This window comes from Lontra canadensis, unplaced genomic scaffold, assembly GCF_010015895.1.
Source record: "Lontra canadensis isolate GAN:19392208 unplaced genomic scaffold, GSC_riverotter_1.0 scaffold31, whole genome shotgun sequence".
Lineage (NCBI taxonomy): Eukaryota > Metazoa > Chordata > Mammalia > Carnivora > Mustelidae > Lontra > Lontra canadensis.
The window spans coordinates 4156378-4180805 of record NW_022631025.1 but is presented as its reverse complement, the minus strand read 5'-3'; the positions used below and the strand labels follow the sequence as shown (position 1 = coordinate 4180805).

At 38.4% G+C, this 24428-nt stretch overlaps 1 protein-coding gene across 5 annotated transcripts in view; it reads left to right on the top strand.

Annotated features, from left to right (window-relative positions):
* Positions 1–644: 644 nt before the first annotated feature.
* The window catches only part of MFSD14B (major facilitator superfamily domain containing 14B), a 71142-nt gene continuing 47358 nt past the window's right edge, over positions 645–24428 (top strand). For 2 of the 5 annotated variants that reach the window (XM_032866483.1, XM_032866484.1), the window contains exon 1: positions 645–979. In XM_032866483.1, coding sequence (XP_032722374.1) covers positions 872–979 — 108 coding nt within the window. In that variant the 5' untranslated portion in view covers positions 645–871. Of the gene's footprint in view, positions 980–9872; positions 9913–24428 lie in introns of those variants that run through there. The other 3 variants (XM_032866482.1, XM_032866480.1, XM_032866481.1) reach the window with 3 other exon arrangements.

Genomic DNA, 24428 nt, shown 5'->3' with positions numbered 1-24428 from the left:
AGCATTTACGAAGCCCGGGTTAGTATTGTTTATTTTTATACATCATCACCTTGCCCAGAACAGGCTATATCGTTATTTCAGACGTAAAGTTCTGTGATTCTGAGTAACCAGTTCATATCCGCCTCGTTGGAGCCATCAAGTAGCTACTGACTGGAACAGGGGTTTGTACGTTTCCTCATACTGTCCTTCTCACGCATCCCACCGCTCACTGAGCTCTCCAGCAGCTTCTGTAGATTTTGGGGAGGTACATTATATCTTAGATACAGTGCATACAGCACTTTCCCAGTTCTGGATTCCCGACCGGGGTGGGGGGAGTTTTTCCCGTATCAGACCGTGTCCATTCTGTACCTGACGAGTACACAAGGAATCACTCCACAGGGGCCGTAATTACAAAAATCCCGCGCCTCTATGTAGGTTTGCCACACTAGGCGGTGTCTCAGGAAACAGAAAGTACGGTTGGGGCGGTCCTGGGAGATGACGTACTTCCGGCGCGCGGCTGGTCTGGAGACGCGGAGGCGGGGCCCGAGGTGGGCTAGGCGCTGCTGAAGGCCTTTGGCGCGGGCCCGGAGGTTGAGGCGGGAGCTTAGGCGTGGGGCGGGGCCTCCTGACCGTCCCTGGAGGCAGCGGCCAGCGGGGAGAGTGGAGGTGTTTGCGGCCGGCGGCGTCAGTAGCTACTGCGGTCCCTTCGCCGTCTCCTCAGCGGCTCCAGCCCCAGCTGCCCTTCCAGCCCTTCGCGTCGCCGCTGGCGCCGCCGCCCGACGCGCAGGCCGCTGCGGGCCGCGGAGCCCATGAGGGCGCGGGCCCTGCCGCCGCGTTCGCGGCGTCGCCGTCGTCCGAGAGCGTCCCGAGCCGGCGCGGGCATGGCCGCGGCATGAGTGCCGAGCCGCCGCCGGAGCCGGAGGACCAGGCGGCGTCGGAGCCCGCGGCGGGAGCCATGCCGGAGAAGCGCCCGGGCGCGCAGACCGCTGGCGGCATTTCGGTGAGCGCGGGCGTGGGTTCCGGCCGCGGTGCTTAGCCCGAGGCCCCGGGTCAGGGGAGCCTGGGTGGGGCCCGGGCGCTGGGCTGCGCGGTGCGGGCAGGGGCCTGCGTCCCCCGGGGTTTGGACAGACATGGAGCGTCGGCTTTGGCTCCGGTTCTCGGAAAGCCCGTCCTTTCCGGGGTCGGCCATTGGATTCCTCACCACTGGGCTTTCCCAGCGCCGCTGCTGGCCACACAGAACTCGAGGGGGTTATTGTTTCAAAGAGCGCTAGACACAGGGCCCCTAGTACAAATAATGTAGTTCTTTCAAGACTTTCCAGACGTGAGCCTGGCGATGAGATTTCCGTGGTGCATTTCCTGGCCGAGCCTGCATGGACGTGTAGGGGCCTCAACCGGGAAGTTGGCTGTGGAGGCTGGGCAGCACCTCCGCCGCTTCCTCCTCCTCCCCGCGGTCGCGCCGTTCCAGGGGCAGGATCTCGGAGCCAGCTGCTGAGGCCAGGGCCCAGCTGCGGAGCGTGTGCAGGCGGGTCTCGCGCCCCGGTTTTACGCCAAGTTCGGGAGGCTTCCAAGCCGTGACTTAAGTGGCCCAGATTCGGCAGAGCAGGCTTTGTCAGTGGCGCTTTGGTTTGCTGTGGTGGAATACTTAGCATAGAGAGCCAGTCATTTCTTAAAGACTTTTGGAGGGGCGGGGGTGGGGGGAGTTTATTTAGGACAGGAAATACAGAAACGTTACAGAGACTAGAAACTAACACAAAGAAAACTAGAAATTTTAGGAAAATTAAGTGTATGCAGTTGGCCTCACATTTCAGCTTACGTATTTGTATTTGCTTTTGAAAAACGCTATATGATTCTTCCTTGGTGAGGTGAGTCTCCATTAGGAGAATTGGGAGGGTGGGTGAAGTAGGAGAGCAGTAAGTAGAATGGAGCCAGAAGAGCTGGTTTCTCGTCTTGGTTCTGTGAGAACCAGGGCGCACTAGACAAGGTCTCAACAAGCCTGACACTCAGTGTCTCCTCTGTAGCAGGAGAGCTTAGGAATGTTGAAGGACCCTCCTTGCTCAAGTGAGTTCTAGTTTTTGAAAAAGCATTAGGAGTTGCTCGTTTCAAAGACAAGATTTCCATAAAGAGAGTTTTGTGTTCGAGGGAAGGAAATTCCAGAGAATTAGTTTTTCTCGTTTTGTTTTTGGTTATTTAAAAAGTAGACTTGTCATCTTCCTCCCCGCTCTAAGCTAAACCAAACTGCCAGGTCCTCCTTCTGTCTTTGAATTGATAGATGGTAATTACTAACCAGAGGCAACGCCAGTAACGTGAGAGGTAGCCTCCTTCATCCCTTGCCATGCTTACAACTTCCAGTACGTTACCAGGTCTAGGTAATTCTACCAGACACATATTTTAGGTTTTTATTCTCTGCATCCCTATGGTTCATTTCCTCAGCATTTTGTGCTTAGATTTTGACTTATTTGGGGGGACCCTTGCTTACTCACCGTTGGTCTGCTGTCCACGGTGTTGATCAGTGTGATCTAACATGTAAATATAATTATTGCTGTCCTGAAATTTTTTCATTGGCTCCCTTGGTTTATTGGATAGAAAAATAACCTGGCAGGTTGAAGCATTATAGCATAGTGATTAGGTGAGCATGCTTGGAATCCCAGTTCCCACCTTTTATTACCTGCATAACTTTGGGCAAGTTACATAATATCTCCGAATTAATAATAGTATTTACCACAGAGGATTGTGAGGGTTACTGCAACCCTCCACCTAGTAAGTTCTCAATAAATATTAGCTGTTACTAATTCTCATTATTTTTTTTTGATATTTTACTTATTTATTTGACAGATCACAAGTAGGCAGAGAAACAGGCAGGCTGGGGGGGGGGCGGGGAAGCAGGCTCCCTGCTGAGCAGAGAGCCGGATGTGGGGCTAGATCCCAGGACCCTGGGATCATGACCTGAGCGGAAGGCAGAGGCTTTGAACCCACTGAGCCACCCAGGTGCCCCAATTCTCATTATTTTTGGCATGAATGATTGGTCAGTATGTATAGGTGATCCCTGCCAGTGACTTGCTAAAAATTAAAGTTCCTAATTTTATGTGCTTAGAGCTAGAACTTTTGAGGGATGTTTACTCAAGGACACTTAGACACACTATTCCCTGATTCCTTTTCCTGTGGACCCTGATGCTAATATGATAATTTGGGCACAAGTACATTCCTGCCCAGTCTTTCCTGGTCTCTGAGGGTGCATGGAGTTAGTATTGATAAACTGCAGCAAATATGGACTGAGTTTTCTGATGCTTGCTGTACTTAGTGAAATGACTAGCATGGGCAGGTGGCACAGTTCAGACACTGGTGCTTTTTGGAATGTGTGGTGGCTGGGAAGGCAAATGAATGCCTTTAATCATGTAGGTTCATACTGTATCCTGGCAACCTAATTATGCGTCTTTCCTGCTTGCACTTTCTGTCTGGTATCACTTCCAGGAGCTATGTCCTGCAGCCTCCATGACTTGATTTCATTTTAATGTATTGGAATTTCCTTACAGCTTGATTCCAGTGATACTCACTGTTTCAGTTTCTTAGAAGCTAATAATTGTGGGGGAGACTGCCCATACACAGGGAACCTGCTGACAGCTTTTCAACCTTGTTTGTCAAAGAGATGAATTGACCAGGAGACTGGCAGAGAAATGTATTGATCTGGGTAATAAAAGGGAATCAAGTATTTACTTCAAAAGATCATTGCCTTGTAGAAAAGGGATATGTGTTTAGCAAACATGTTCTTGTTTTATTATTTCCTCTTTGCTCTATCCTTTCCTAATCATGTGTGTACAAACAACTTGAGATGTTTTATCAGAATTGTTTGCATTATCATTAAATGTATACTTTCCATTATACTTAACCTTCATAGCCAGGTAAGGGGAAAGGTTTTTTTGGCATTATTTACCCATGAACATCTGATGAAAATTAAGAATTTGCTGCAAAGAAAATACAACCACGTTTAGCATACTGTTTCAGGATGTTCTTGGACTCCAGAAGCCAATGCTTAGAAATGGGTTAAGAATTCTGATACGAGGTCTCTCAGGATCAATGTTGTTCTGGTGACATTTGCTGTCTCTTAAGTTGATTTTCCTAAGACTGTTTCAGAAGGTTTTCTATAAAGGTTAATTTTGATTTTTGAGAACAAGAATATTATTTATTATGTAGGCAAATGGAAATAATACTCAAGAGCAGCTTCAGGTAAAAAAAAATGCTAAAATGACTATGTTATGTTTATAAAAAGATAAAAGAGTATCTAGGGACATAGTAGGGAAAATTATTTCAATTGTTTCTTGACACTGTTAGGGACCAGTACGATCATTTCAGTAATAAAATAGTACTGGCACATTGGCATAGCAACCTCTCTTAAGTAAATTATGGCAGATAAGGGGAGAAACTGAAAGCATTTGTAAGTAGTAGATACATTGCAATTTAGAAAAGCAAATATGTGGTGCTTTCATAGAAACATTTACTGTATTTTATATTTAGAATTATGTAAATTTCTAGTTAGCTCAGTATTATCACGGTTAGCCTTTGTCATAACAAAGGCTTATCCTTGCAGTTATGTTGTTCTCAGGCCTCGTATAGGCAGGATTTTGTAGATCTTACTTCTTAGGATATTTGAGCATCCTTTTCCACCATTTCTTTCACTAGATTAAGTCTTTGAAGGTAGAGACTACAGCTGTGTATCTTTTAATCTGAAATAGTCTTTAAGGAGATGATCAATAAATGTTAATAAAGAAGTCAGTCTAACTTGAAGCCAGTTTTTTGGCTTGTGAATGACATAAGCTTGTCTTACTTCTTTTTTTTTTTTTCCCTCTTGTCATTTATATAATATGCTTTGGCCTTATAAAACAAGTTGGGGAGTTCTAGTTTCTTTTCTCTGAAGGTTTTGTGTAATATTGGTAAAATAATTGTAGAATTTATGGTTTTGGGGCTGGGGTAATGTAGTAATCTAGGTTTCCTATTTGATTTTTCTTTTCCTGTCTTAGTAAATTGTATTTTGTTAGGAATTTGTCCATTTCACCTTCAGATTAACTGGCAAGAAGTCGTTCCTAATAGCCTCTTAGGCTTTTTCAAACTACTCTAAGATCCTTACTGTTTTTATTGCTGACACTGGTAGTTTTCACCTCATCTTTATATTTTTTAATAAAGATTCTATTTATTTATTTGACAGAGATAGAGAGCACAAGTAGACAGAGCAGCAGGGAGAGGGAGAAGCAGGCTCTCTGCTGAACAAGGAGCCCAATGCGGGGCTCAATCCCTGCACCCTGGGATCATGACCCAAGCTGAAGGCAGCCGCTTCACCGACTGAGCCACCCAGGCGCCCCTTTGCCTCATCTTTAAAAAAAAATAATAATTCTCCAGTGTATCTGGGTAATGATCAGTTTTGCAAATGATGATAATTTTGTGTCTTATGTATTTCTGTGTTATATGAGCTAGAATATCCAGGAAAAGCTTCAGTAGCAATGGTAAAAGTAAAAAGGTAAAACTTTCTCTTCATAACAGAAATAGATTTTTTCATTTTTAAGGATGGTGTAAACTATATGTATGAGAGAAATGTGTTTTATTACCTGACAGAAGCATCTTTTTATTTCTCATTCTCTTTTTTTTTAATGGCGTCCTCCCCCTTCTTTCCCCCTCTTTCTTCATTTTTGCCTTGCTCCCCACTTTCTTCCAGTTCAGTGTCTCATAGAACCTTCACAAGTAGGCTACAAAGTTTGAGATGTGCCCTGGAGAAAGACATTGTGGCATGTAAGGGCATTGCTTTATGAGAATTGAAGACAAATTTGTCATCAGTACCTGTAATCAACTATAATAAATAACCTGCTAAAACATATAATATCTGCGAAATTGTGTCTACTTCTGTCTAGCTCCCTGACTTTTTAATACATAGTTTTATATTTGCTTATATTTCTAAAATAGCTTTATTGAAATAAAATTGACATAGTAAAAACTATGTTTAGAGTGTATAGGTTTGTGTTTTGACATATGTATACACTTGTAAAATCATTACCACAAGCAAGATAGTGAATATATCACTCCCAGAAGTTTTCTTGTGCCCATTTTACATCCTTTCTCTCCACCTACTCCGTAGGCAAGCATTTATCTACTTTCTGTCCCTATATTTTACTTTTAATTTTTTAGCATATGCTCTTTTTAGTTTGGCTTTTTTCCCCCTCAGCATAAATTGAGATTTACCCGTATTGTATATAAATCAGTGCATTCTTTTTTGTTGCTGAGTAGTATTCCATTGCCGAGATGTGCCACAATTTGTCCATTCAGCATTGATGAACATTTGGTTTATCACCAGGTTTTGGCTAGTATAAATAAAGTTGCCATGAGCATTTGTCCACCAATCTTTGTATGGGATATACTTTTATCAGAATGGTGAATCATAGACAGACAGAAACAATACATAGGTGTATTGTTTAACTTTTTAAGAAGATTGCCAAATTCTTCTCTAAAGTGATTGTACAGTTTTACATTGTCACTAGCTCTGTGAGGGTTCCACTTCATGCACATCCTCAACACTTAGCTTTTTTTTTTTATTTTTTTTTTAATTTTATTTAATTATTTGACAGAGATCACAAGTAGGCAGGGAGGCAGGCCCTCTGCTGAGCAGAGAGCACAGTGTGGGGCTCAATCCCAGGACCCTGGGATCATGACCTGAGCCAAAGGCAGAGGCTTTAACCCAGTGAACCACCCAGGCGCCCCTCAACACTTAGTTTTAGCCCATGTAATAGGTCTGTAGTGTATCTTACTGTGTTTTTAATTTGGATGTCCCTGTGGCTTATGATGTTCAACATCTCTCTGTAAGTTTACTTGCCATCTTTATATCTTCTTGGTGAAGTGTCTGCTTAAGTCTTGCCTATTTTTTGTTGTTGTTTTTAGATTATTATCTTAAAATTGATTTTGGAGAGTTCTTTATACATTTGGGATGTAAGTGCTTTATTAAATATATGCTTTGCAAAAATTTTCTTCCAAGCTGTGCTTTTAGAAGAACAGAGTTTTTAATTTTCATGAAATTTAATTTATTCATTTGTTCTTTAATGGATAGTGTTTTTGGTTTCACATCTAAGAAGTGCTTGTTTCCTGTGTTTTTAGAAGTTTTTTAGATTTTTACAATTAGGTTTATGACCATTTTGAATTAGTTTAAAATATGGTGCAGTGTGGATGGAAGTTTTTTTTGTGTATGGATAACTGATTGTTGCATGCTTTGTTGAAAGAGGTTTTTTTTTTTTATTTTTTTTAAGATTTTATTTATTTGAAAGAGAGAGCATGTGGTGGGGAGGGGTAGAGAGAGGGAAAAGGAGAGAGACAATCTCGAGCCGACTCAGCACTGAGCACAGATCCTGATTTGGTGCTCAGTCCCACAACCCTGAGATCCTGACCTGAGCTAAAACTAAGAGTCCAATACTTAACCCAACTGAGCCACGTATACCCCCTGAAAAGACCTTTTTTTCACTAAATTGTCTTTGCACTTTATTGGAAATTCACTTTCAGTTGTCCATATGTGTGTCAGTCTATTCTGGATTCTCTGTTTCATCTATTGTTATATCAGTACCACTTAATCTGTATTACTGGAGGTACCTAATACTTGAAACAAATAGAGTGTTAGGCTTCCAACTTTGTTTTCTTTTAAAATTGTTTTGACTATTCTAGGTCCTTTACATTTAAGAAGTATAGAATCAGATTATTGACTAATACCAAAAAAACCCAAAACCCTGTTTATATTTTCATTGGTATTTTGTTGACTCTGATGATCAGTATGGGAAGAATTTGGAGGCAACATTGAGTCTCCTCATCCATGAAGGAGGTGCTGCTCCATTTATTTTAGGTCTTTTAAATTTCCCACCTGTATTTTGTAGTTTTCAGTATATAGCTATTTCACGTCATTTGTCAGATTTTACCGTAGTTCATATTTTTTGATGCTATTGTACATACCAGTGTAAATGTATTAAAAATGTGAACTCTTAAAAAATTCAGATTTGTAGTTGTTTGTTGCCAGTATATTGAAATACAGTTGATTTAAGAAATTCTCTTAACATTGTGATATATTGCAATATTGACTATTTTAACCTTTTTTTTTTTTTTTTTTTTGTAAAGTGGGTTCCACTCTGGGCCCAGTGTGGGGCTTGAACTCACAAACCTGAGATCAAGACCTGAGCTGAGATCAAGAGTTGGATAGTTGGATGCTTAACTCACTGAGCTATCCAGGTGCCACTTTGCCCCCCTTTTTCTTTGTTTTGATTATTTATTTACTTATTTGAGAGAGCATGAGCAGATGGAGAGTAAAGACAGAGAGGGAGAAGCAGGCTCCACACGGAGCAAGGGAGCTCGACCCCAGGACCACGGGATCTTGATAAGAGCCAAAGGCAGACAGTTAACAGACTGAGCCACTCAGGTGCCCCAATGCCTTAACCATTTCTAAGCATGCAGTTTAGTAGTGTTAAATATATTTATATTGTTGGGAAACCAATCTCTAAAACTTTTTCAGTTTGTAAAATTAACTTCTATGTCCATTACAAGGCATTTACCCTATTCCCCATTCCCTAATAACCACCTTTCTGCTTTCATTTACTTTAAATTTGCCTACTCTAGATACCTCATTTAAGTGGAATCACAGTCTTTTGTGACACTCGCATAATATCCTCACTATTGTTGTTGACACATGTTGAAATATGTTGTCTTTAAGATTGTTGAAGACTGGTAGTGTGCCTCAGGATTTCGTTCAAGACTGAATAGTATTCCAGTTTATGTGTATACCTCATTCTGTTTCTGCAGTTATCTGTTGAATATTTCATTGCTTCTAGGTGGTGGTGGTGGTGGTGGTGATTATTTGACTATTGCGAATAATGCCTTTGTGAACATGATTGTAGAAATAAATTTCTCTTTGAGATCCTGCTTTCAGTTCTTTTGGAGACCTACCTAGAAGTGGAATCACTGGATTATTGGATAATTCCATTTTTAATTTTGTTTTAAAAGATTTTATTTATTTATTTGACAGAGATCACAAGTAGGCAGAGAGGCAGGCGGGGGGATGGTGGGGAAGCAGGCTCCGTGCAGAGCAGAGAGCCTGATGTGGGGCTCGTTCCCAGGACCCTGGGATCATGACCTGAGCCGAAGGCAGAGGCTTTAACCCACTGAGCCACCCAAGTGCCCCTCCATTTTTAATTTTTGAGGCACCACCATGCTGTTTCCCTTTGTGGCTGCACCATTTTAAATTCCTACCGACATTACACAAGGATTCCAGTATCTCTACATCCCCACCAACATCTGTCATTTTCTGGTTTTCATTTTGTTTTGGAGAGTAACCATCCTGATGAATGTGAGGTGGTATCTCATTTTGATTTTGCATTTCACTTATTAGTGATTTTGATCATCTTTTCATATGTTTATTGGCCATTTGATAGTCTTTTGCTCTTTTTTAAATTGGGTTGTTACTGTTGTTATTTTGAGTTTTTGGGGTTCTTGATAAATTCTGCAAATTATCGTCTTATTAGACAACATGCGCTGCAAATATTTTCTCCATAGGTTGCCTTTTCACTCAGTTGATTGTATCTTTGGATGTGCAGAAGTTTTAAATTTTGGTAATATCCAGCTTACCTGTTTTTACTTTTGTTGTCTTTGTTTTTTGGTATCATATCAGTATATCATTGTCAAATCCAGTGTTAAAAGCTTTCCTCTTATGTCATTTTGTAGGAGTTTTAGGTCTTTTTTTTTTTTTTTTAAGATTTTATTTATTTATTTGACAGGGAGGGAGAGAGTGCAAGCAGGGGGAGCTGCAGGCAGAGAGAGAGGGAGCAGCAAGCTCCCTTCTGAGCAAGGCGCTCCATATGGGCTCCATCCCAGGATCCTGGGATCCTGACCTGAGCCAAAGGCAGGTGCTTAACCGACTGAGTCATGCAGGTGCCCAAGAGTTTTATGTCTTACATTTAGGGTTTTGGTATATTTTAAAAGTTTATGATTTTGATGAAGCCCAATATCTTCTTTTTCTTTTGTTGCTGTGGAGCCATGTCTAAGAATCTATAACTAAATTCAAGATTTACCTCTGTTTTCTTCCAGAAGCTTTGTGGCTTTAGGTTAGATCATTTATCTGGTCTGAGTTAACTTTTGTATATGGGGTAAGGTAGAGTTCCAGCTTCATTCTTTATATGTGGAAATTCCGTTGTTTCAGCATCATTTGTTGAGGAAACTGTTCTTTCCCTTTTTGAATGTATTTGGCACTTTTGCCAAAAATCAGCAGAACATAGATGTATGGGTTTATTTTTGGAAACTCAGTGCTAGTCAGTTGGTGTATATGACATCCCCTCTCTCTTCTGCTCTCATGTGGGCAAGTCATTGATGTTTGCTGTGTACTGTGATCTTTGAGTTGGGGATCATGTTTGGGACAAATGGGAGTAGCTTTCAGCCTTATCTTTTTCCAGTTGAAGGCAGATGACCTGATTCACAAAAGCCAGATGCTCTAGTTCATCTGATGTTTTCAGGTCATGTTGAGAAAGCAAGTGAGAGATTAGTGGAGATTGTTCTTTTGTCCAGATACACACTGAACCAGGCCAGACTCCTTAGTGTGGGAAAGGCAAGGGGGGTGAATAAGTAAAGGGCTGCACCTGGCCTGAGGAACTGTCTAAATTTGGCTCCTGTCACCTCTTACTTAGGTTGCCTCAGTGCATGGTAATTGTCATATATATGTGCTGTTTCTACTTGTGGAGAACTTTGGGCTCTCTAAGAAAGGTAGTTTAAATAATAAAGTGGTTAGTAGCATACACTCTGGAGGTGTGTGGATGGAACACCAGCCTAGGCACTTAGTAACTGTGTGAAATGGACAAGTTACTTGAATTCTCTGCATCTGAGTTTTGTCACCTATAAAAAGGGAATAAAGCATAATTTAGGATAATTTTTGCCTTAGTATAGCTTAGGATCTTTTGCGGTAGCTCTTTAGAGTGTTTAGAATTTAAAATTTTATTTTAATTTTGAATTTAAAATTTTATATCCCATGAAATGGTAACAGGGATAGTATCTTCTGTTGATACCATTGCCCCCAGCATCTAGCTGACATAATAGAACTCAACAGATGTATGTTAGTGAATTAACCACTTAGAATTGAATGTTTTCATTCTTTTTTTTTTTTTTTAAGATTTCATTTATTTATTTGACAGAGAGAGAGATCACAAGGAGGCAGAGAGGCAGAGAGAGGGGGAAGCAGGCTTCCTCATGAGCAGAGAGCCCGATGCAGGGCTCAATCCCAAGACCCGAGCTGAAGGCAGAGGCTTTAACCCACTGAGCCACCCAGGTGCCCTGAATGTTTTCATTCTTTTTTTTTTTTTTTTTTTTAAAGATTTTATTTATTTATTTGACAGAGAGAGAGCTCACAAGTAGACAGAGGCAGGCAGAGAGAGAGGAGGGGAAGCAGGCTCCCCGCTGAGCAGAGAGCCCGATGCGGGGCTCGATCCCAAGACCCTGGGATCATGACCTGAGCCGAAGGCAGAGGCTTTAACCCACTGAGCCACCCAGGCGCCCCTGAATGTTTTCATTCTTAAAGAAGATTGATAGAGATAGAAATATTTACAAAAGCAGTCCTTGGCATCTTGGTTTGCTTTAAGTCAGGTGATGTTGGCAAATTAGAGAGTTTGAAAAGTTGAGTTAAAAGAAGTTATCTTACAAATGTTTAGTAAATGCTTAGTATATCCAACATCATAGTCATTGTATTTATTCAGCTATTTAATGCAATGCTGAGAAAATTTTCATAATTTTTGTAGAAAATTTATTTCATCTGAAGAAGCAACAAAATTGTTTTTCTTACTGGCATTCCAGTATTAGGAGGAAGAAAGCAAAACGTTCAGGTATAATTATTTGTTTTAAAATTATTTGTGTTCTTCATCTTTGTGTTTATATTTTAAACGATTTCTGATAAGGAATTTATTTCTGATGGAGCAAGAAGTCCTCTAAGTGTCTGAATTTTTAAAATACTAAGAGCTTATAGTGAAACATACTTCTAAATGCCTTCAGTAGTACTGAAGAGATGAGTTTGAATCTTATGGCAGTACCTTCCAACTCTGGGGTTCCAGTTTTCAACTAAAATGTATTTTAAAATCATTCTTCTGCTTAGAAGTACAATGGAACCAACAGTTTACAGTTGCAGTCTTAGTTCCTTAGCTTACCCATTAAAATCAAACTATTTTATTTTTAATAGCTTAACATTGTTCATGGTGTAATGATACACTTGATAATAATGGAATTTTTTTTTTATTGCAGTTGATCTGGAGGTACAGGAATTGTGTGCTTATTTTGACAGTATAATATCACCAAAGGCCGGGTGGGCTCATTCCATTCATATACTCTGCTCTTCCCAGGGTGCTGGTTTTTGGTCTTTAGGATTGACCACATTTGGTGTCCATTTGGCTGTCGTTGCTAAGTATCACATGCTTACACAACAGTGCCCTCACACTGGAAACAGTAATGTTTTGATATATGTCCCTAGAAGAATGAAGGAAAGTCCATAAGCCCCCTGACATATTTCCCCTCATATCTCACTGGCCATAAGTGGGTGATATGGTTCATTCCTATTTTAAGTCATTGAATTATCCTGGTCAAGTTGGCTCGTCAACATTGAGCTATGGACCTGAGAAGTTCTCAAGCCTGTAGTGGCAGGAGGTGACTACGTTCTCTTTCCGCACACAGTTGCTAAAACACGAACACAGTTGGGAATTTGTTCACAAATATGCCTTGGGTGGTATGGGAAGTCGGCTTTTTCTGTCACAAAACCTGTTACCTGCTGAGTTCAGGGTACATTTCGAGAAGTACTGTTGAGATCCTTGCCTTTGAGAGGTGTTGTGTAGTATAGGAGCGAAAATAGTTGTGTGTGGCAAAGAGGCTATAGGGGTTTGGTGGGGAAGCACCGGCCTCTGCTCAGGGTAGTTAAGAAATGTCAGCAGCTTCTCAGATACTTTATCGGTTACTGATATTTGTAAACTCCCCTTCGTATTCCACTTACTTTGGGGCCAGCAAACTTTGTTCTGTTAAGAATCTGTTGTAAACATAGCTTTGGAGTAATTTTGGAAATCATGAGCTGTGAGTCCTCCCACTGTACTACTTTTTTTTCAAGGTTGTTTTGACCATTCTGGGTTGTTTACATTTCTGTGTGAAGTGTAGGATCATCTCATCAAGTTCTGTAATAAAAGACTGCTGGGATTTTGATATGGATTGCATTGAATATGTAGATCCATTCTTGGAGAATTATATTAACAATTTTTTTTTAAGATTTTTGTCTATTGACAGATCACAAGTAGAGAGGCAGGCAGAGAGAGAGAGGGAGAAATAGGCTCCCCGCTGAGCAGAGAGCCCGATGCGGGGCTCAATCCCAGGACCGTGGGATCAAGACCTGAACTGAAGGCAGAGGTTTAACCCACTGAGCCACCCAGGCGCCCTATATTAACAATTTAAAATATTCTGATTCATGGGCATGGAATACCTGTATATTTATTTCAACTTTATTTTGTTTCAGTATACAACTTTTACACTTCTTTGTTAAACTAATTCCTAGGTTTTTTTATGCTTTTGTAAGTGGAATTGTTTTATCAGTTAAAAAAAAAAATCTGATGGTAAATATTTTTGGCTTTGCAACTGTTCAGCTCTGCCAATGTAGCACAAAAAGCCTTTGACATGCTTAAATGAATGAGCATTGCTAAATTTCAGTAGAACAATTTACAAAAACTGGTGGTAGATTTAGACTGTGGGCTATAGTTTGCCAGCCCTGCTCTAATATTTTCTGTACTCTTTTTCCTTTCCTCCTTCAGGATGCTTTTGGTATTGTTGTCCATGTATTTTTTAAAACTTTATTTTAGTGTAGTTTAGACTTACAGAACAATTGCAAAGATTATATAGACCGGTTTCATAAACACCACACCCATTTCCTTCTATCATTAGCATCTTAATACGGTATATTTATAAAAATTAGTGAACCAATGTCCATACTTTACCATCATCTAAAGTCCATACTTTATTTATTCATATTTTCTTGGTCTTTACTGAATGCCTTTTTTCTGTTCCAATATTTCATTACATTTAGTTGTCATGTCTCCTTAAGTTCTTCTGAGCTGTGGTAGTTTCACACACTTTACTTGTTTTTTGATGACCCTCACAATTTTCATGAGTCCTGGTTAGACATATTGTAGGCTGTCCCTCAGGTGGGATTCATCGGATGTTTTCCTCAATACTAGGGTGAGATTATGGGTTTGGGGGAGGAAGCCCACAAAAATGAAGTGCCATTTTCATTACATTATATCAAGGATTAAAAAAATCACTGTTGAGGGGCGCCTGGGTGGCTCAATGGGTTAAAGCCTCTGCCTTTGGCTGAGGTCATAATCCCAGGCTCTCTGCTCAGCAGGGAGCTTGCTTCCTCCTCTCTGCCTGCCTCTGCTACTTGTGATCTCTGTCTGTCAAATAAATAAATAAAAGCTTTAAAAAAAAAATCACTGTTGATATTAACATTTTCTCTTGAGGTAGTGTTTGTCACCTTTCTTTATAAAGTTACTCTTTCCCCCTCTTTCTATATTTACTCTTTGGAGGAGAGTATGTGCAGCCCACATTCGAAAAATGGGAAGTTATGCCTCACTTTCTTGAGTGCAGAGTACCTATGTAAATTATTTGGAGTTCTCTGCATAGGAGTTTTGTCTGTTTTCCTCCCCGTTTGTTTACTACATCATCTTTTTAGTATAAACATATTTATTTTATAATTTGAGTTATAATCCAATATGACTTTATTTTGTTGCTCATACTGCTCCAGCTTTAGCCATTGGGAGTTCTTTGACATATCCCCATGTTTTTGTTGTTTTCTTAGGTTTTGTTTATTTGTTGTTAGTTGTTAATGTTGTTGTTTTAACACTTATATTCTGGCACTGCAAGATGCTCCCAGTTCCTCTTGTATATTTCCTGCCTTAGTCCTAGAATTAACCATTTCTCCAAGGAGTCCTCTCTCCTTTGTTGGAAAATTGTATTTGAAACCAAGACCTGGGTACCAAATATTTAAAGTGCTGTTGGGCTGCCAGGGTGTCATTACTTTTAGGTTCTCAGGTGACAGGTCAAGGAAAATATATGTGTGAATATTAGTCTGTGTATATGCATATATCTATAAATATTTCTATATGTGCCTGTCTGTATCTGTGTGAAGCTAGAATAAGTTCATAATGATATCCAAATCTAATCTGTTACCACATGGCTCATTCTATCTCTCCTCCTTTGTTTATTTATAACCTTCCACTCAGGCAGTGAAAAAAGTAACTCCCACCATTTGCCATCCGTTTACTTAATTGTTCAGTTCCAGGACACTGGTTTTAGAATTGTTATCTGTACCCCTATGGGGAACACATTTTTTCAGTTAGTACAGTGCTTATGTGAAGTTTCTTTTGCCTTCAGTCTAACAGACTCTACTCATTCCTAATGTTACTTAGATCACAAACTTTTCCCCCTGCTCTCTCCAGTCAAGTTGATTCATACATAATACAGTTAGCTCTTTGTCACATTCTGTGGTCCATGCTGAGATTCTCTGACCTCTTAAATATTTTTTTAAATTAACATGTATTAAGGTTCACTCTTTGCATTCTGAAAGTCTGTGGGTTTTGATACAAATACACAGTGCCACTTACCTGCCATTACAGTGTTCCACGTTAAGTTTCACTGCCTGAAAAAGTCCCTTGTGGTTCAGCTGTTTAACTTACCCTTCCACCCTAGCAACCACTGATCTGTTTACCACCTCTATAGTTGTACCTAAATGGAATCATATACCATATAGCCTTCCAGACTTGCTTCTTTTCACTTAGCAGTATGCATTTAAATTCTGTTATCCAGCAATTGCATGGACTGCATAAGGGACATGTTGGGCATCTTCTCATATAGTTATTTTCCGTATCATTTTTGGTTAGGAATCTATTCAGATTCCTCCCTCCCAACCTCATTTTATAATTAGGGGATTTATTAACTCATTTAACAAGAAATCTGATGGAAAGACAGTTTTGGGATTGGCTCACTTAGCATCTAAGCAGTATAATCAAGAACCCGGGTACTTTGTGTTTTCTCTGTATTGACTTGTCTGGCTCTTGTGGTCTCAAGGTGGCTGTCATAGTTCCAGCCTTCATGAAGTTGAGAGGCAGCCAAGAGACTGCCTCTTTCTGCATCTTTCTCTCTCTCATCCTTTTTACCATTGCATTTTTTAAAAAGATTTTATTTATTTATTTGACACAGAGAGATCACAAGTAGGCAGAGAGGCAGGCAGAGAGAGAGAGAGAGAGAGGGAGAGAAAAGCAGGCTCCCTGCTGAGCAGAGAGCCTGATTCGGGACTCCATCCCAGGACCCCGAGATCATGACCTGAGCCAAAGGCAGAGGCTCAACCCACTGAGCCACCCAGGCGCCCCTACCATTGCATTTTTTAATTGAGATATAGTCACATAAAATTCACTATATTCAAGTGTACTATTCATTTATTTTAGTATATTCACAAGTTTGTGCAACCGTCACCACTGTCAGAACATTTTCATCTCCCCAAAATGAAACCCAGTATCCATTAGTAATCGTTCTTAGTTTTCCCCTACTCTCAAGCCTTGGCAACCACCAATCTACTCCCTCCCTTTGGAATTGTATATTCTGGGCTTTTCACTTAAATGGAATCATACTATATTGTTGCCTTTCCTCCTGGCTTTTCTTACTTAGCATTATGTTTTCAAAGTTCATCCATGTTGTAGCATGCATTGATACTTCATTCTTTTTTACGGCTGAATAATATTGCTTTGTATGGATACACCACTTTTTGTTTATTCATTCATCAGTTGGTAGACATTTTGGGTTGTTTACACATTTGGTTACTGTGAATAATGCTGTATGAACATTTGTTGATGAGTTTCTTTATGAACATATATTTTCAGTTGTCTTAGGTATTGGAGCACAATTGCTGGTAATTATATGGTAACTGTTCAAAATTTTGAGGAATTGCTAAACTATTTTCCACATTGGTTGTACCATTTTATATTCCCAACAATTCTGTATGAGGTCTGTTTAAATCCTCATCAGTGCTTATTACTATATTTTTTTAATATCCATTCTAGTGGTTCTGAAGTGGTACATCACTGGTTTTGATATTCATTGCTCTGGCGGCTAATGATGTTGAACATCTTTTCATGTGTTTATTGATCACTTGTGTATCTTCTTTCAAGAAATGTTTCTTTATACAAGCTCTTTGCCCGTTTTTAAATTGGGTTACTTGTTATTTTATAAGTGAGTTGTAAGAGCTCTTGATTCAAGTCCCTTATCAAGTATGAGTTTTGCAAATACTTTATTCCACTCTATGGCTTGTCTTTTTGTTCTTTGAGCAGTGTTTTTCACAGTATAACTTTTTAATTTTAATGCAGTCCCACCTACTAACTTTTTTTTTTTTTGCGTGGATCGTGAGGTTAGTGCTGTATATACAAACTCATCATGAAGCTAAGGGACCTACTTTTAGCTCTGTGATCTGAGTTTCTTTTTTAAAAAATTTTGGTAAAATATACATAACTCAAAATTCACCATTTTAGCCATTTTTAAAGTGTACGGTTCAGTGGCATTTAAGTACATTAACATTGTTGTGCAACCATTACCCATTGTCCTTCTCCAGAACTTATCATTTGAAACTGAACTCTGTACCCATTGAACAATAACTCATTGTTTCCTTTCTCTCTAGCCCCTGACAATCACCATTCTACTTTGTCTCTTTGAATCTCTACATCCTTGCCAACACTTGCTGTTCTCAGGTTTTTAAATTTTTTTTCTTTATAATCATAGCCATCCTAATGATCCTAATAATATATATTAATATATAATAATATATATACATCCTAATAATCATAGCCATCCATGAGGTACTATCATTGTTGTTTAACTTTGCATTTCCCTAGTGATAAGTGATGTGGAGCATCTTTTCATGTATTTTTTTGTCCTTTGCCCATTTTTGCATCTGTTTGGTTTATAGGAGTTTTTTTAAACATATAATCTGGGTAATCCTCATTGGATATATGACTTGCAAATATTTCTTCCATTCTCTGGGTTCCCTTTTCAGTCTGTTGATAATGCCCCATGATGCACAAAAGTTTATTTTTGATTAATCAGATTATCTATTTTTTTTTCTTTTGTTGCCCTTTTTTTTTGATGGCATTGAGGAAAGCATTGTCAAATCCAATGTCCTGAAACTTCCCTCCTGTGTTTTCTTCCAAGAGTTTATAGTTTTAGCTTTTACGTTAGTGCTTTGATACATTTTGAATTAAATTTTTGTACATGATGTGAGGTTAGGTCCAGCTTTATTATTTTGCTTATGAATATCCAGTGTTCCCAGCACCATGTGTTGAAGAGACTATTCTCCATTGAATGGTCTTAGGATTCTTGTTGCAAATCATTTGGCTATTACACAAGTGTTTATTTCTGTACTCTTATTATTATATTTGATTGGTCTTTAATGTCTGTTTTTATGCTAGTACCATACTGTTTTGATAAGCCTTGTAGTATGCTTTAAACTCATGAAACATGAGTACTGGAGTTTTGTTCTTTTTGATTGTTTTGGCTGTTATTTCAGGGTCACTTGAGATTCCACATGAATTTTAGAATGAGTTTTCCCTTTTTTGCAAAAAATGTAATTGGGATTTTTTGCAGGGATGACATTGAATCCATAGATCATTTAGGGCCAGTCACATCTAGACAACATTAAGTTTCTTGATTCATGAACATGGAATGTCTTTCCGTTTATTTTTGGTCTTCTTAATTCCTTTCAGCAATGTTTTGTCGTTTTCAGTGTTAAAGTATTTTGCCTGCCTGGTTCATTTTTCCTGAGAATTTATTCTTTTTGATGCTATTGTAAAAGGAATTGTTTTCGTAATTTCCTTCTCAGATTGTTCATTGTTAGGGTATAGAAATGCAACTGAGGGGTGCCTGGGTGGCTCAGTCAGTTAAGTGGCTGCCTTCTGCTCAGGTGGAAATGTCAGGGTTGTGGGATCTAGCCTTTCTGCAGGATCCTTGCTCAGCGGGGAGCCTGTTCCTCTTCCACCCCCACCTCCCACCCCCCCTTGCACCCTCCCCACTCATGCAGGCTATCTCTCAAAGATATTAAAATCTTTAAAGAAAGATGCAACTGATATTTGCATGTTGATTTTTTTTTGTCCTGTGATTTTGCTGAATTCATTTTTAGCTCTAATTTTTTTTTTTTTAATAAACTTCAGGGTTTTCTATATGTAAGATGATGGCTTCCCCAAACAGAAATGATTTTACTTCTTCCTTTCCAGTTTGGATGCTTTTTTTTTTTTCATATGTAATTACTGTGCCTAGAACTCCCAATACTGTGGTGTATAAAATTGTGTTGAAAGCAGGAATCCTTTCCATGTTCTGATCTTAAAGGAAAACTTATTTCAGCCTTTCACTATTGACTTTGATGTTAGGTGTGGATTTTTCATATGTGGCATTTATCATATTGAGATAATTTCCTTTTATCCTTTTTAAGATTTTTTTTTTATCATAAAAGGCTGTTGAGTTTGTGAGAAGCTTTTTCTGCATCAGTGGAGATGACCATGTGTTTTTCCCCCTTCATTTTAATGTGATGGTGTTCCATTGATTGATTTTCATATGTGAACTTTTCTTAATTCCAGGAATAAATCTCACTTGGCCATGGTATTAGAGCCCTTTAAGCAGGTTGCTGAATTTAATTTGCTAGTATTGTGTTAAGGATTTTTGTATAATTAGCATAAGGAAAATTAATCTGTAGTTGTCTTTTCTTGTAGTATCTTTTTTTCTTTGGTACAGGTAAATGCTGTCTTCATAAAATGTGTTAGGAAGTGTTTCTTCTTTTTTGAGAAGACTTTGAGAGTGATTGATTTTAATTCTGCTTTAAATGTTTGGTAGAATTTTCCTGATGAAGCCATGAGGTCCAGGACTTTTTTTGTTGAGTAGTTTTTAATCACTGATCCAATTCCCTTACTAGTTCTAGGTATATTCAGATAGCCTATTTCTTAATGATTCAGTCTTATTAGTAGGTTGGGTGTTTCTAAAAATCTGTCCATTTCATCTAGTTTACCTAATCCATTGGCTACAGTTGCTCATAATACTCTCTTATAACCTCCCTTTCATTTCCTATTTTAGTGATTTAAATGTTCCCCCTGTTTTCATGGTCACTTTCCCTGTTTGGATAGTTTGATGATTCTCTTGCTTTTCTCTTCAGTATTGCATTTATTTCTGCTCTAACCCTTTATTATTTCTTTCCTTTTTCTTGCCTTGGTTGGTTTTGCTTTTCTAGTTTCTTACAGTGAAAAGTTAGGTTATTGATAGCAGATCTTTTTTTTTCCTTAAATAATAAGGCATGTACAGCTATAAAATTCCCTGTAACCACTGCTTTAACAGCATTCAACAAACTTTGATATGTTGTATTTTCATTTTTGTTCATCCGAAAGTTGTGATCTTGTTGTGATTTCAGACTCCCCACGGAACTGGAACCCCAATGCGATGCGGGACTTGATCCCAGGATTCTGGGATTATGACCTGAGCCAAAGCAGTCACTCAACCACCTGAGCCACCCAGGCGCCCCTGTAGGTGACTCTTTAAACTTTTTTTTGGCAACTTCTTTGAAGCTTTTTAGTTTTCTTCCATTTTGTTATGAATACTCCCCCATATTCATCACCCTACTTCAATAGTTAAAAACACACAAGACCAATCTTATTTTACCTGCGTTTTCATTAAACTGGTCCTCACATACCAGATAAATTGAATCCAAGCTTTGTGTTTGTTTCATTTTGGCCTATTTCTTGTGTATTGCATCATGCATCAAATAACTTTTGACTCTCTTTATGATTTAATTGATCGGGTTTCAGGTCTTAGCAGCTTGATTATTCCCTTATAAAGTGCCTCATCAGCTTTTACCTCATGGTTTTAACAGCTATTAATGGTTGTTGCCTAGATGGACTATATTAGATTACAAAGTGTCAGGATTTTAAGTTAATCATTCTGTCATTCATTATCAAAAAAATTTTTTTATTTTTTTATTTGACAGAGATCACAAGTAGGCAGAGGGGCAGGTGGGAGTGGGGAAGCAGGCTCCCTGCTGAGCAGAGAGCCCGATGCAGGGCTCTATCCCAGGACCTGGGATCATGACCTTAGCTGAAGGCAGAGGCTTTAACCCACTGAGCCACCCAGGTGCCCCATTATCAAAATTAAAAAAAAATTTTTTTTCTTAGTCAAATATTTGGTTATGCTAAGATGCAGAAAAGCAAGATAAATGCTTTCTTTTTCCCTCTCCTTCGTATTTAGCAGTTCTCAGAATAATGGCTTAGTTTTCTGGCATCCTTCAAAGATCTCTGGACTTGGAAATTTGGACACATATGATAATGTTTTAATCAATGGCAGACATTACTCTCTTTACTCAGTCTTTGCCCAGTGGGAGTTAACTTCAGTTTGGCTCCTGAATCCTTTCAATATGACTGTAGTCTTCAATAACATCTTTGCTTTTGGCAATATAAGTTCCAGAGTCAATTGTATTTTTTACCCCAAATCTGGAATTAGCTATTTGTCCAAAAAGTCCCATTTTCTTTTAGTGAGAAATGATATTTGAAGACCACAATCTTGGGCCCCAAGGGGGTGTATTCACTCCTGTAGGGTTGCTCATTTTTTTCTAGGTCTTTTCAGTGGCTCAAACTGGAAAATTCTAACTTTTTCATTAAGGTAATGCAGATCATAATGTGTATATTTTTTTAAACCAAATTTAGAATTTCAGATTTTTACTATTGTGATATAATATTTTATCTTTTCTCTTACAATGAAAATCTCGTTCCTTAGTGACAGTAGCAAGGTAACTTATTATATTCTACTTACACTTGAAAGTTTCAAAAAATAAAAAGTGTTATTACTACCAACATGATTACTTAAAACAGTTCAAAATTTCATTTTCTTTTTACCCTTAGGATATAGCTTCTAAGAATATTCATTCAAATTCTGTGTTTTAAAGCAACTAAACCACAACTCTTGACACATGGGTAGATTGATGTATTTAATTTGGATTTGATTTTGTTTTAGAATAGCTGAAGCAGTTCCCTGGTGCCAAAGTTAAATGTATGAACCAACATAAGAAATCTAGCTTCCATCCTGTCACTTTCACTCCCTTCTCTCCTTCCTGTATGTAATTGCTTGGATGCTTATTTTTCTTGACATCTTGTGTTTTGTTTACGCAAATAAATGTGTGTGCAAATGTATTCGTATTCTTCCGTCCTCTCTCACGTGAAAAAGGTACTAACATTGCACATTATTCTATATCTTGCTTTTTTTTGTGTTTTGTTTGGCAACAATAGTGTTCCCATAGCATTGTGCACATGACACTTCATATTTTTGCCATATTGTCTGTGTGAGAAATCCCTACAGTGGGGTTATTGCTTCAGAGGATAAATATATAAGTAATTTGGCTAAATATTGCCACATTGTTCCATTTCTCATCCCTGTTAGCAGTGTAAGATCATATTGTCAAACTTCTGAAATTTTTGCTGTTCTAATAGTGAGGAATTAGATGAGTATAGCTTGATTTTGCATTTTTCTTGTGAATAAAGTTGTTGAAGGGCTGTTCTATGAACTGTTAATATCTCTTACCCATCTTTTTGTTGGGTTGTTAGTCTTCTCGATTTTTCTAGAAACATTTAAAATGTTAGAGCTGTTAGCTGATTAGCTGACATAGTAAGTTGAAGTAGTTTTTTCACTCACAGTTTGTATAGCTTTTTTTTTTTTTTTTTAAGATTTTATTTATTTAGAGAGTGTGCATGAGCAGGCTGAGAGGCAGAGGGAGAGAGAGAAACTCAAGCAGCCTATGTGCTGATTGTGGAACTGTATGTGGGGCTCAGTTTCACTACCCTGAGATCATGACTGGAGCCAAAACCAAGAATCTAATGTTTAACCTACTGAACCCTCCAGGTGCCCCTGTACAGCTTTTTGATTACAGTTGGTTGAATTTTAATTGTAATTTGATTACAATTGAATAAACAGAAAGCAATATATCCACATAATGGAATATTATTTTGGCCATAAAATTGAATGATGAACATGGATGATTCTTAAAAACATGCTAAATGGAGGAAGCAAGGCAAAGTAGGCCACATGCAGGATGATTCCTTTTATATATGATTCTAGAATACGCAAATCCATAGAGACAGAAAGTATGTTAGTCATTGCTAGGAAATGGGGTAAGGGGAGATTGGGGCATGACTGCTCTTAGATATGAGGTTTCTTTTTGGGGTAATGAAAATATTCCAGAATTAGCTAATGGTGGTAATTTTACAACCTTGTGAATATACTAATAAACACTATATGCTTGGAAATGGCTAATTTAATGGAATGTGATTTATAGCTCAAGAAAAAAATTAGAAATGCATATCATCACTCTAATCATGAGAACATTAAACAAATTCAAATGGGAGGGCATGCTATACAATAACTGGTAAAGAGTATACCAGTGGTCCTCAAAAGTGTTAGGATCATGAAAGTAAAAAATAAAAGTCTTAGTAGCTATCTCAGGTTGGAAAAACCCAAGGAAACATGAGAACACAATGCAGTGCTAAATCCTGGATTAGATCCTAAACCAGGAAAAAGAAAAGATTAGTGAGGAAAATGGTGACATTCAAATAACATATAAATTAGCTTAAAGTAGAATAGCAATGTTAATTTTTAGATTTGGATAATTATATCGTAGTTATCTAAGACATTAGTATTTGGGGAAGTTTGGTGAAGGATATACTGGAACCCTGTACTGGTTTTGTAACTTTTCTGTGGGTTTTAAATTGTTTTAAAAAATAGAGTGGGTGGCTCAGTTGGTTGAGCATCTGACTCTTAGTTTTGGCTCAGGTCATCAGGGTCTTTCTCCCTCTGCCCCCCTCCTCAACCCTCTTGCACATTCTCTCTCTAAAATAATTTTTTTTAAAAAATAAATCATTTAAAAATAAAAATAATTATTAAATTATTAATTGCAGCAACATTAAAAGTGGAAACTCCCTAGTAAACATCAATAGTGGAATGGTTAAAATTATGGTACCTCTGTACAGAGGAATATTGTGTAGCTATTATAAAGAATGAAGATTTGCATGCAGTGACATGGAAATAAAGGTAAAAAAGGCAACATGTATATTGTATTACCAGTTAATACAATGTACAGATTTCTAACATTGTGAATACCTATGAAATTTATAACATGTATTTCTAACATTGTGAATACCTATGAAAATTAGAACATGTATATTGCCTTAAAGGTTTTACAATGTTCATATATTAGTGTAATGGTTGTAATTTCTTAAGTATATATATTCCATATAAAATAACGCAAGAAGAGATTTGTCTCCTGCTTTTATAAAACATTAGGTAGAAGAGAAATGCTAAGTGCAGTTATGTATTCTTTT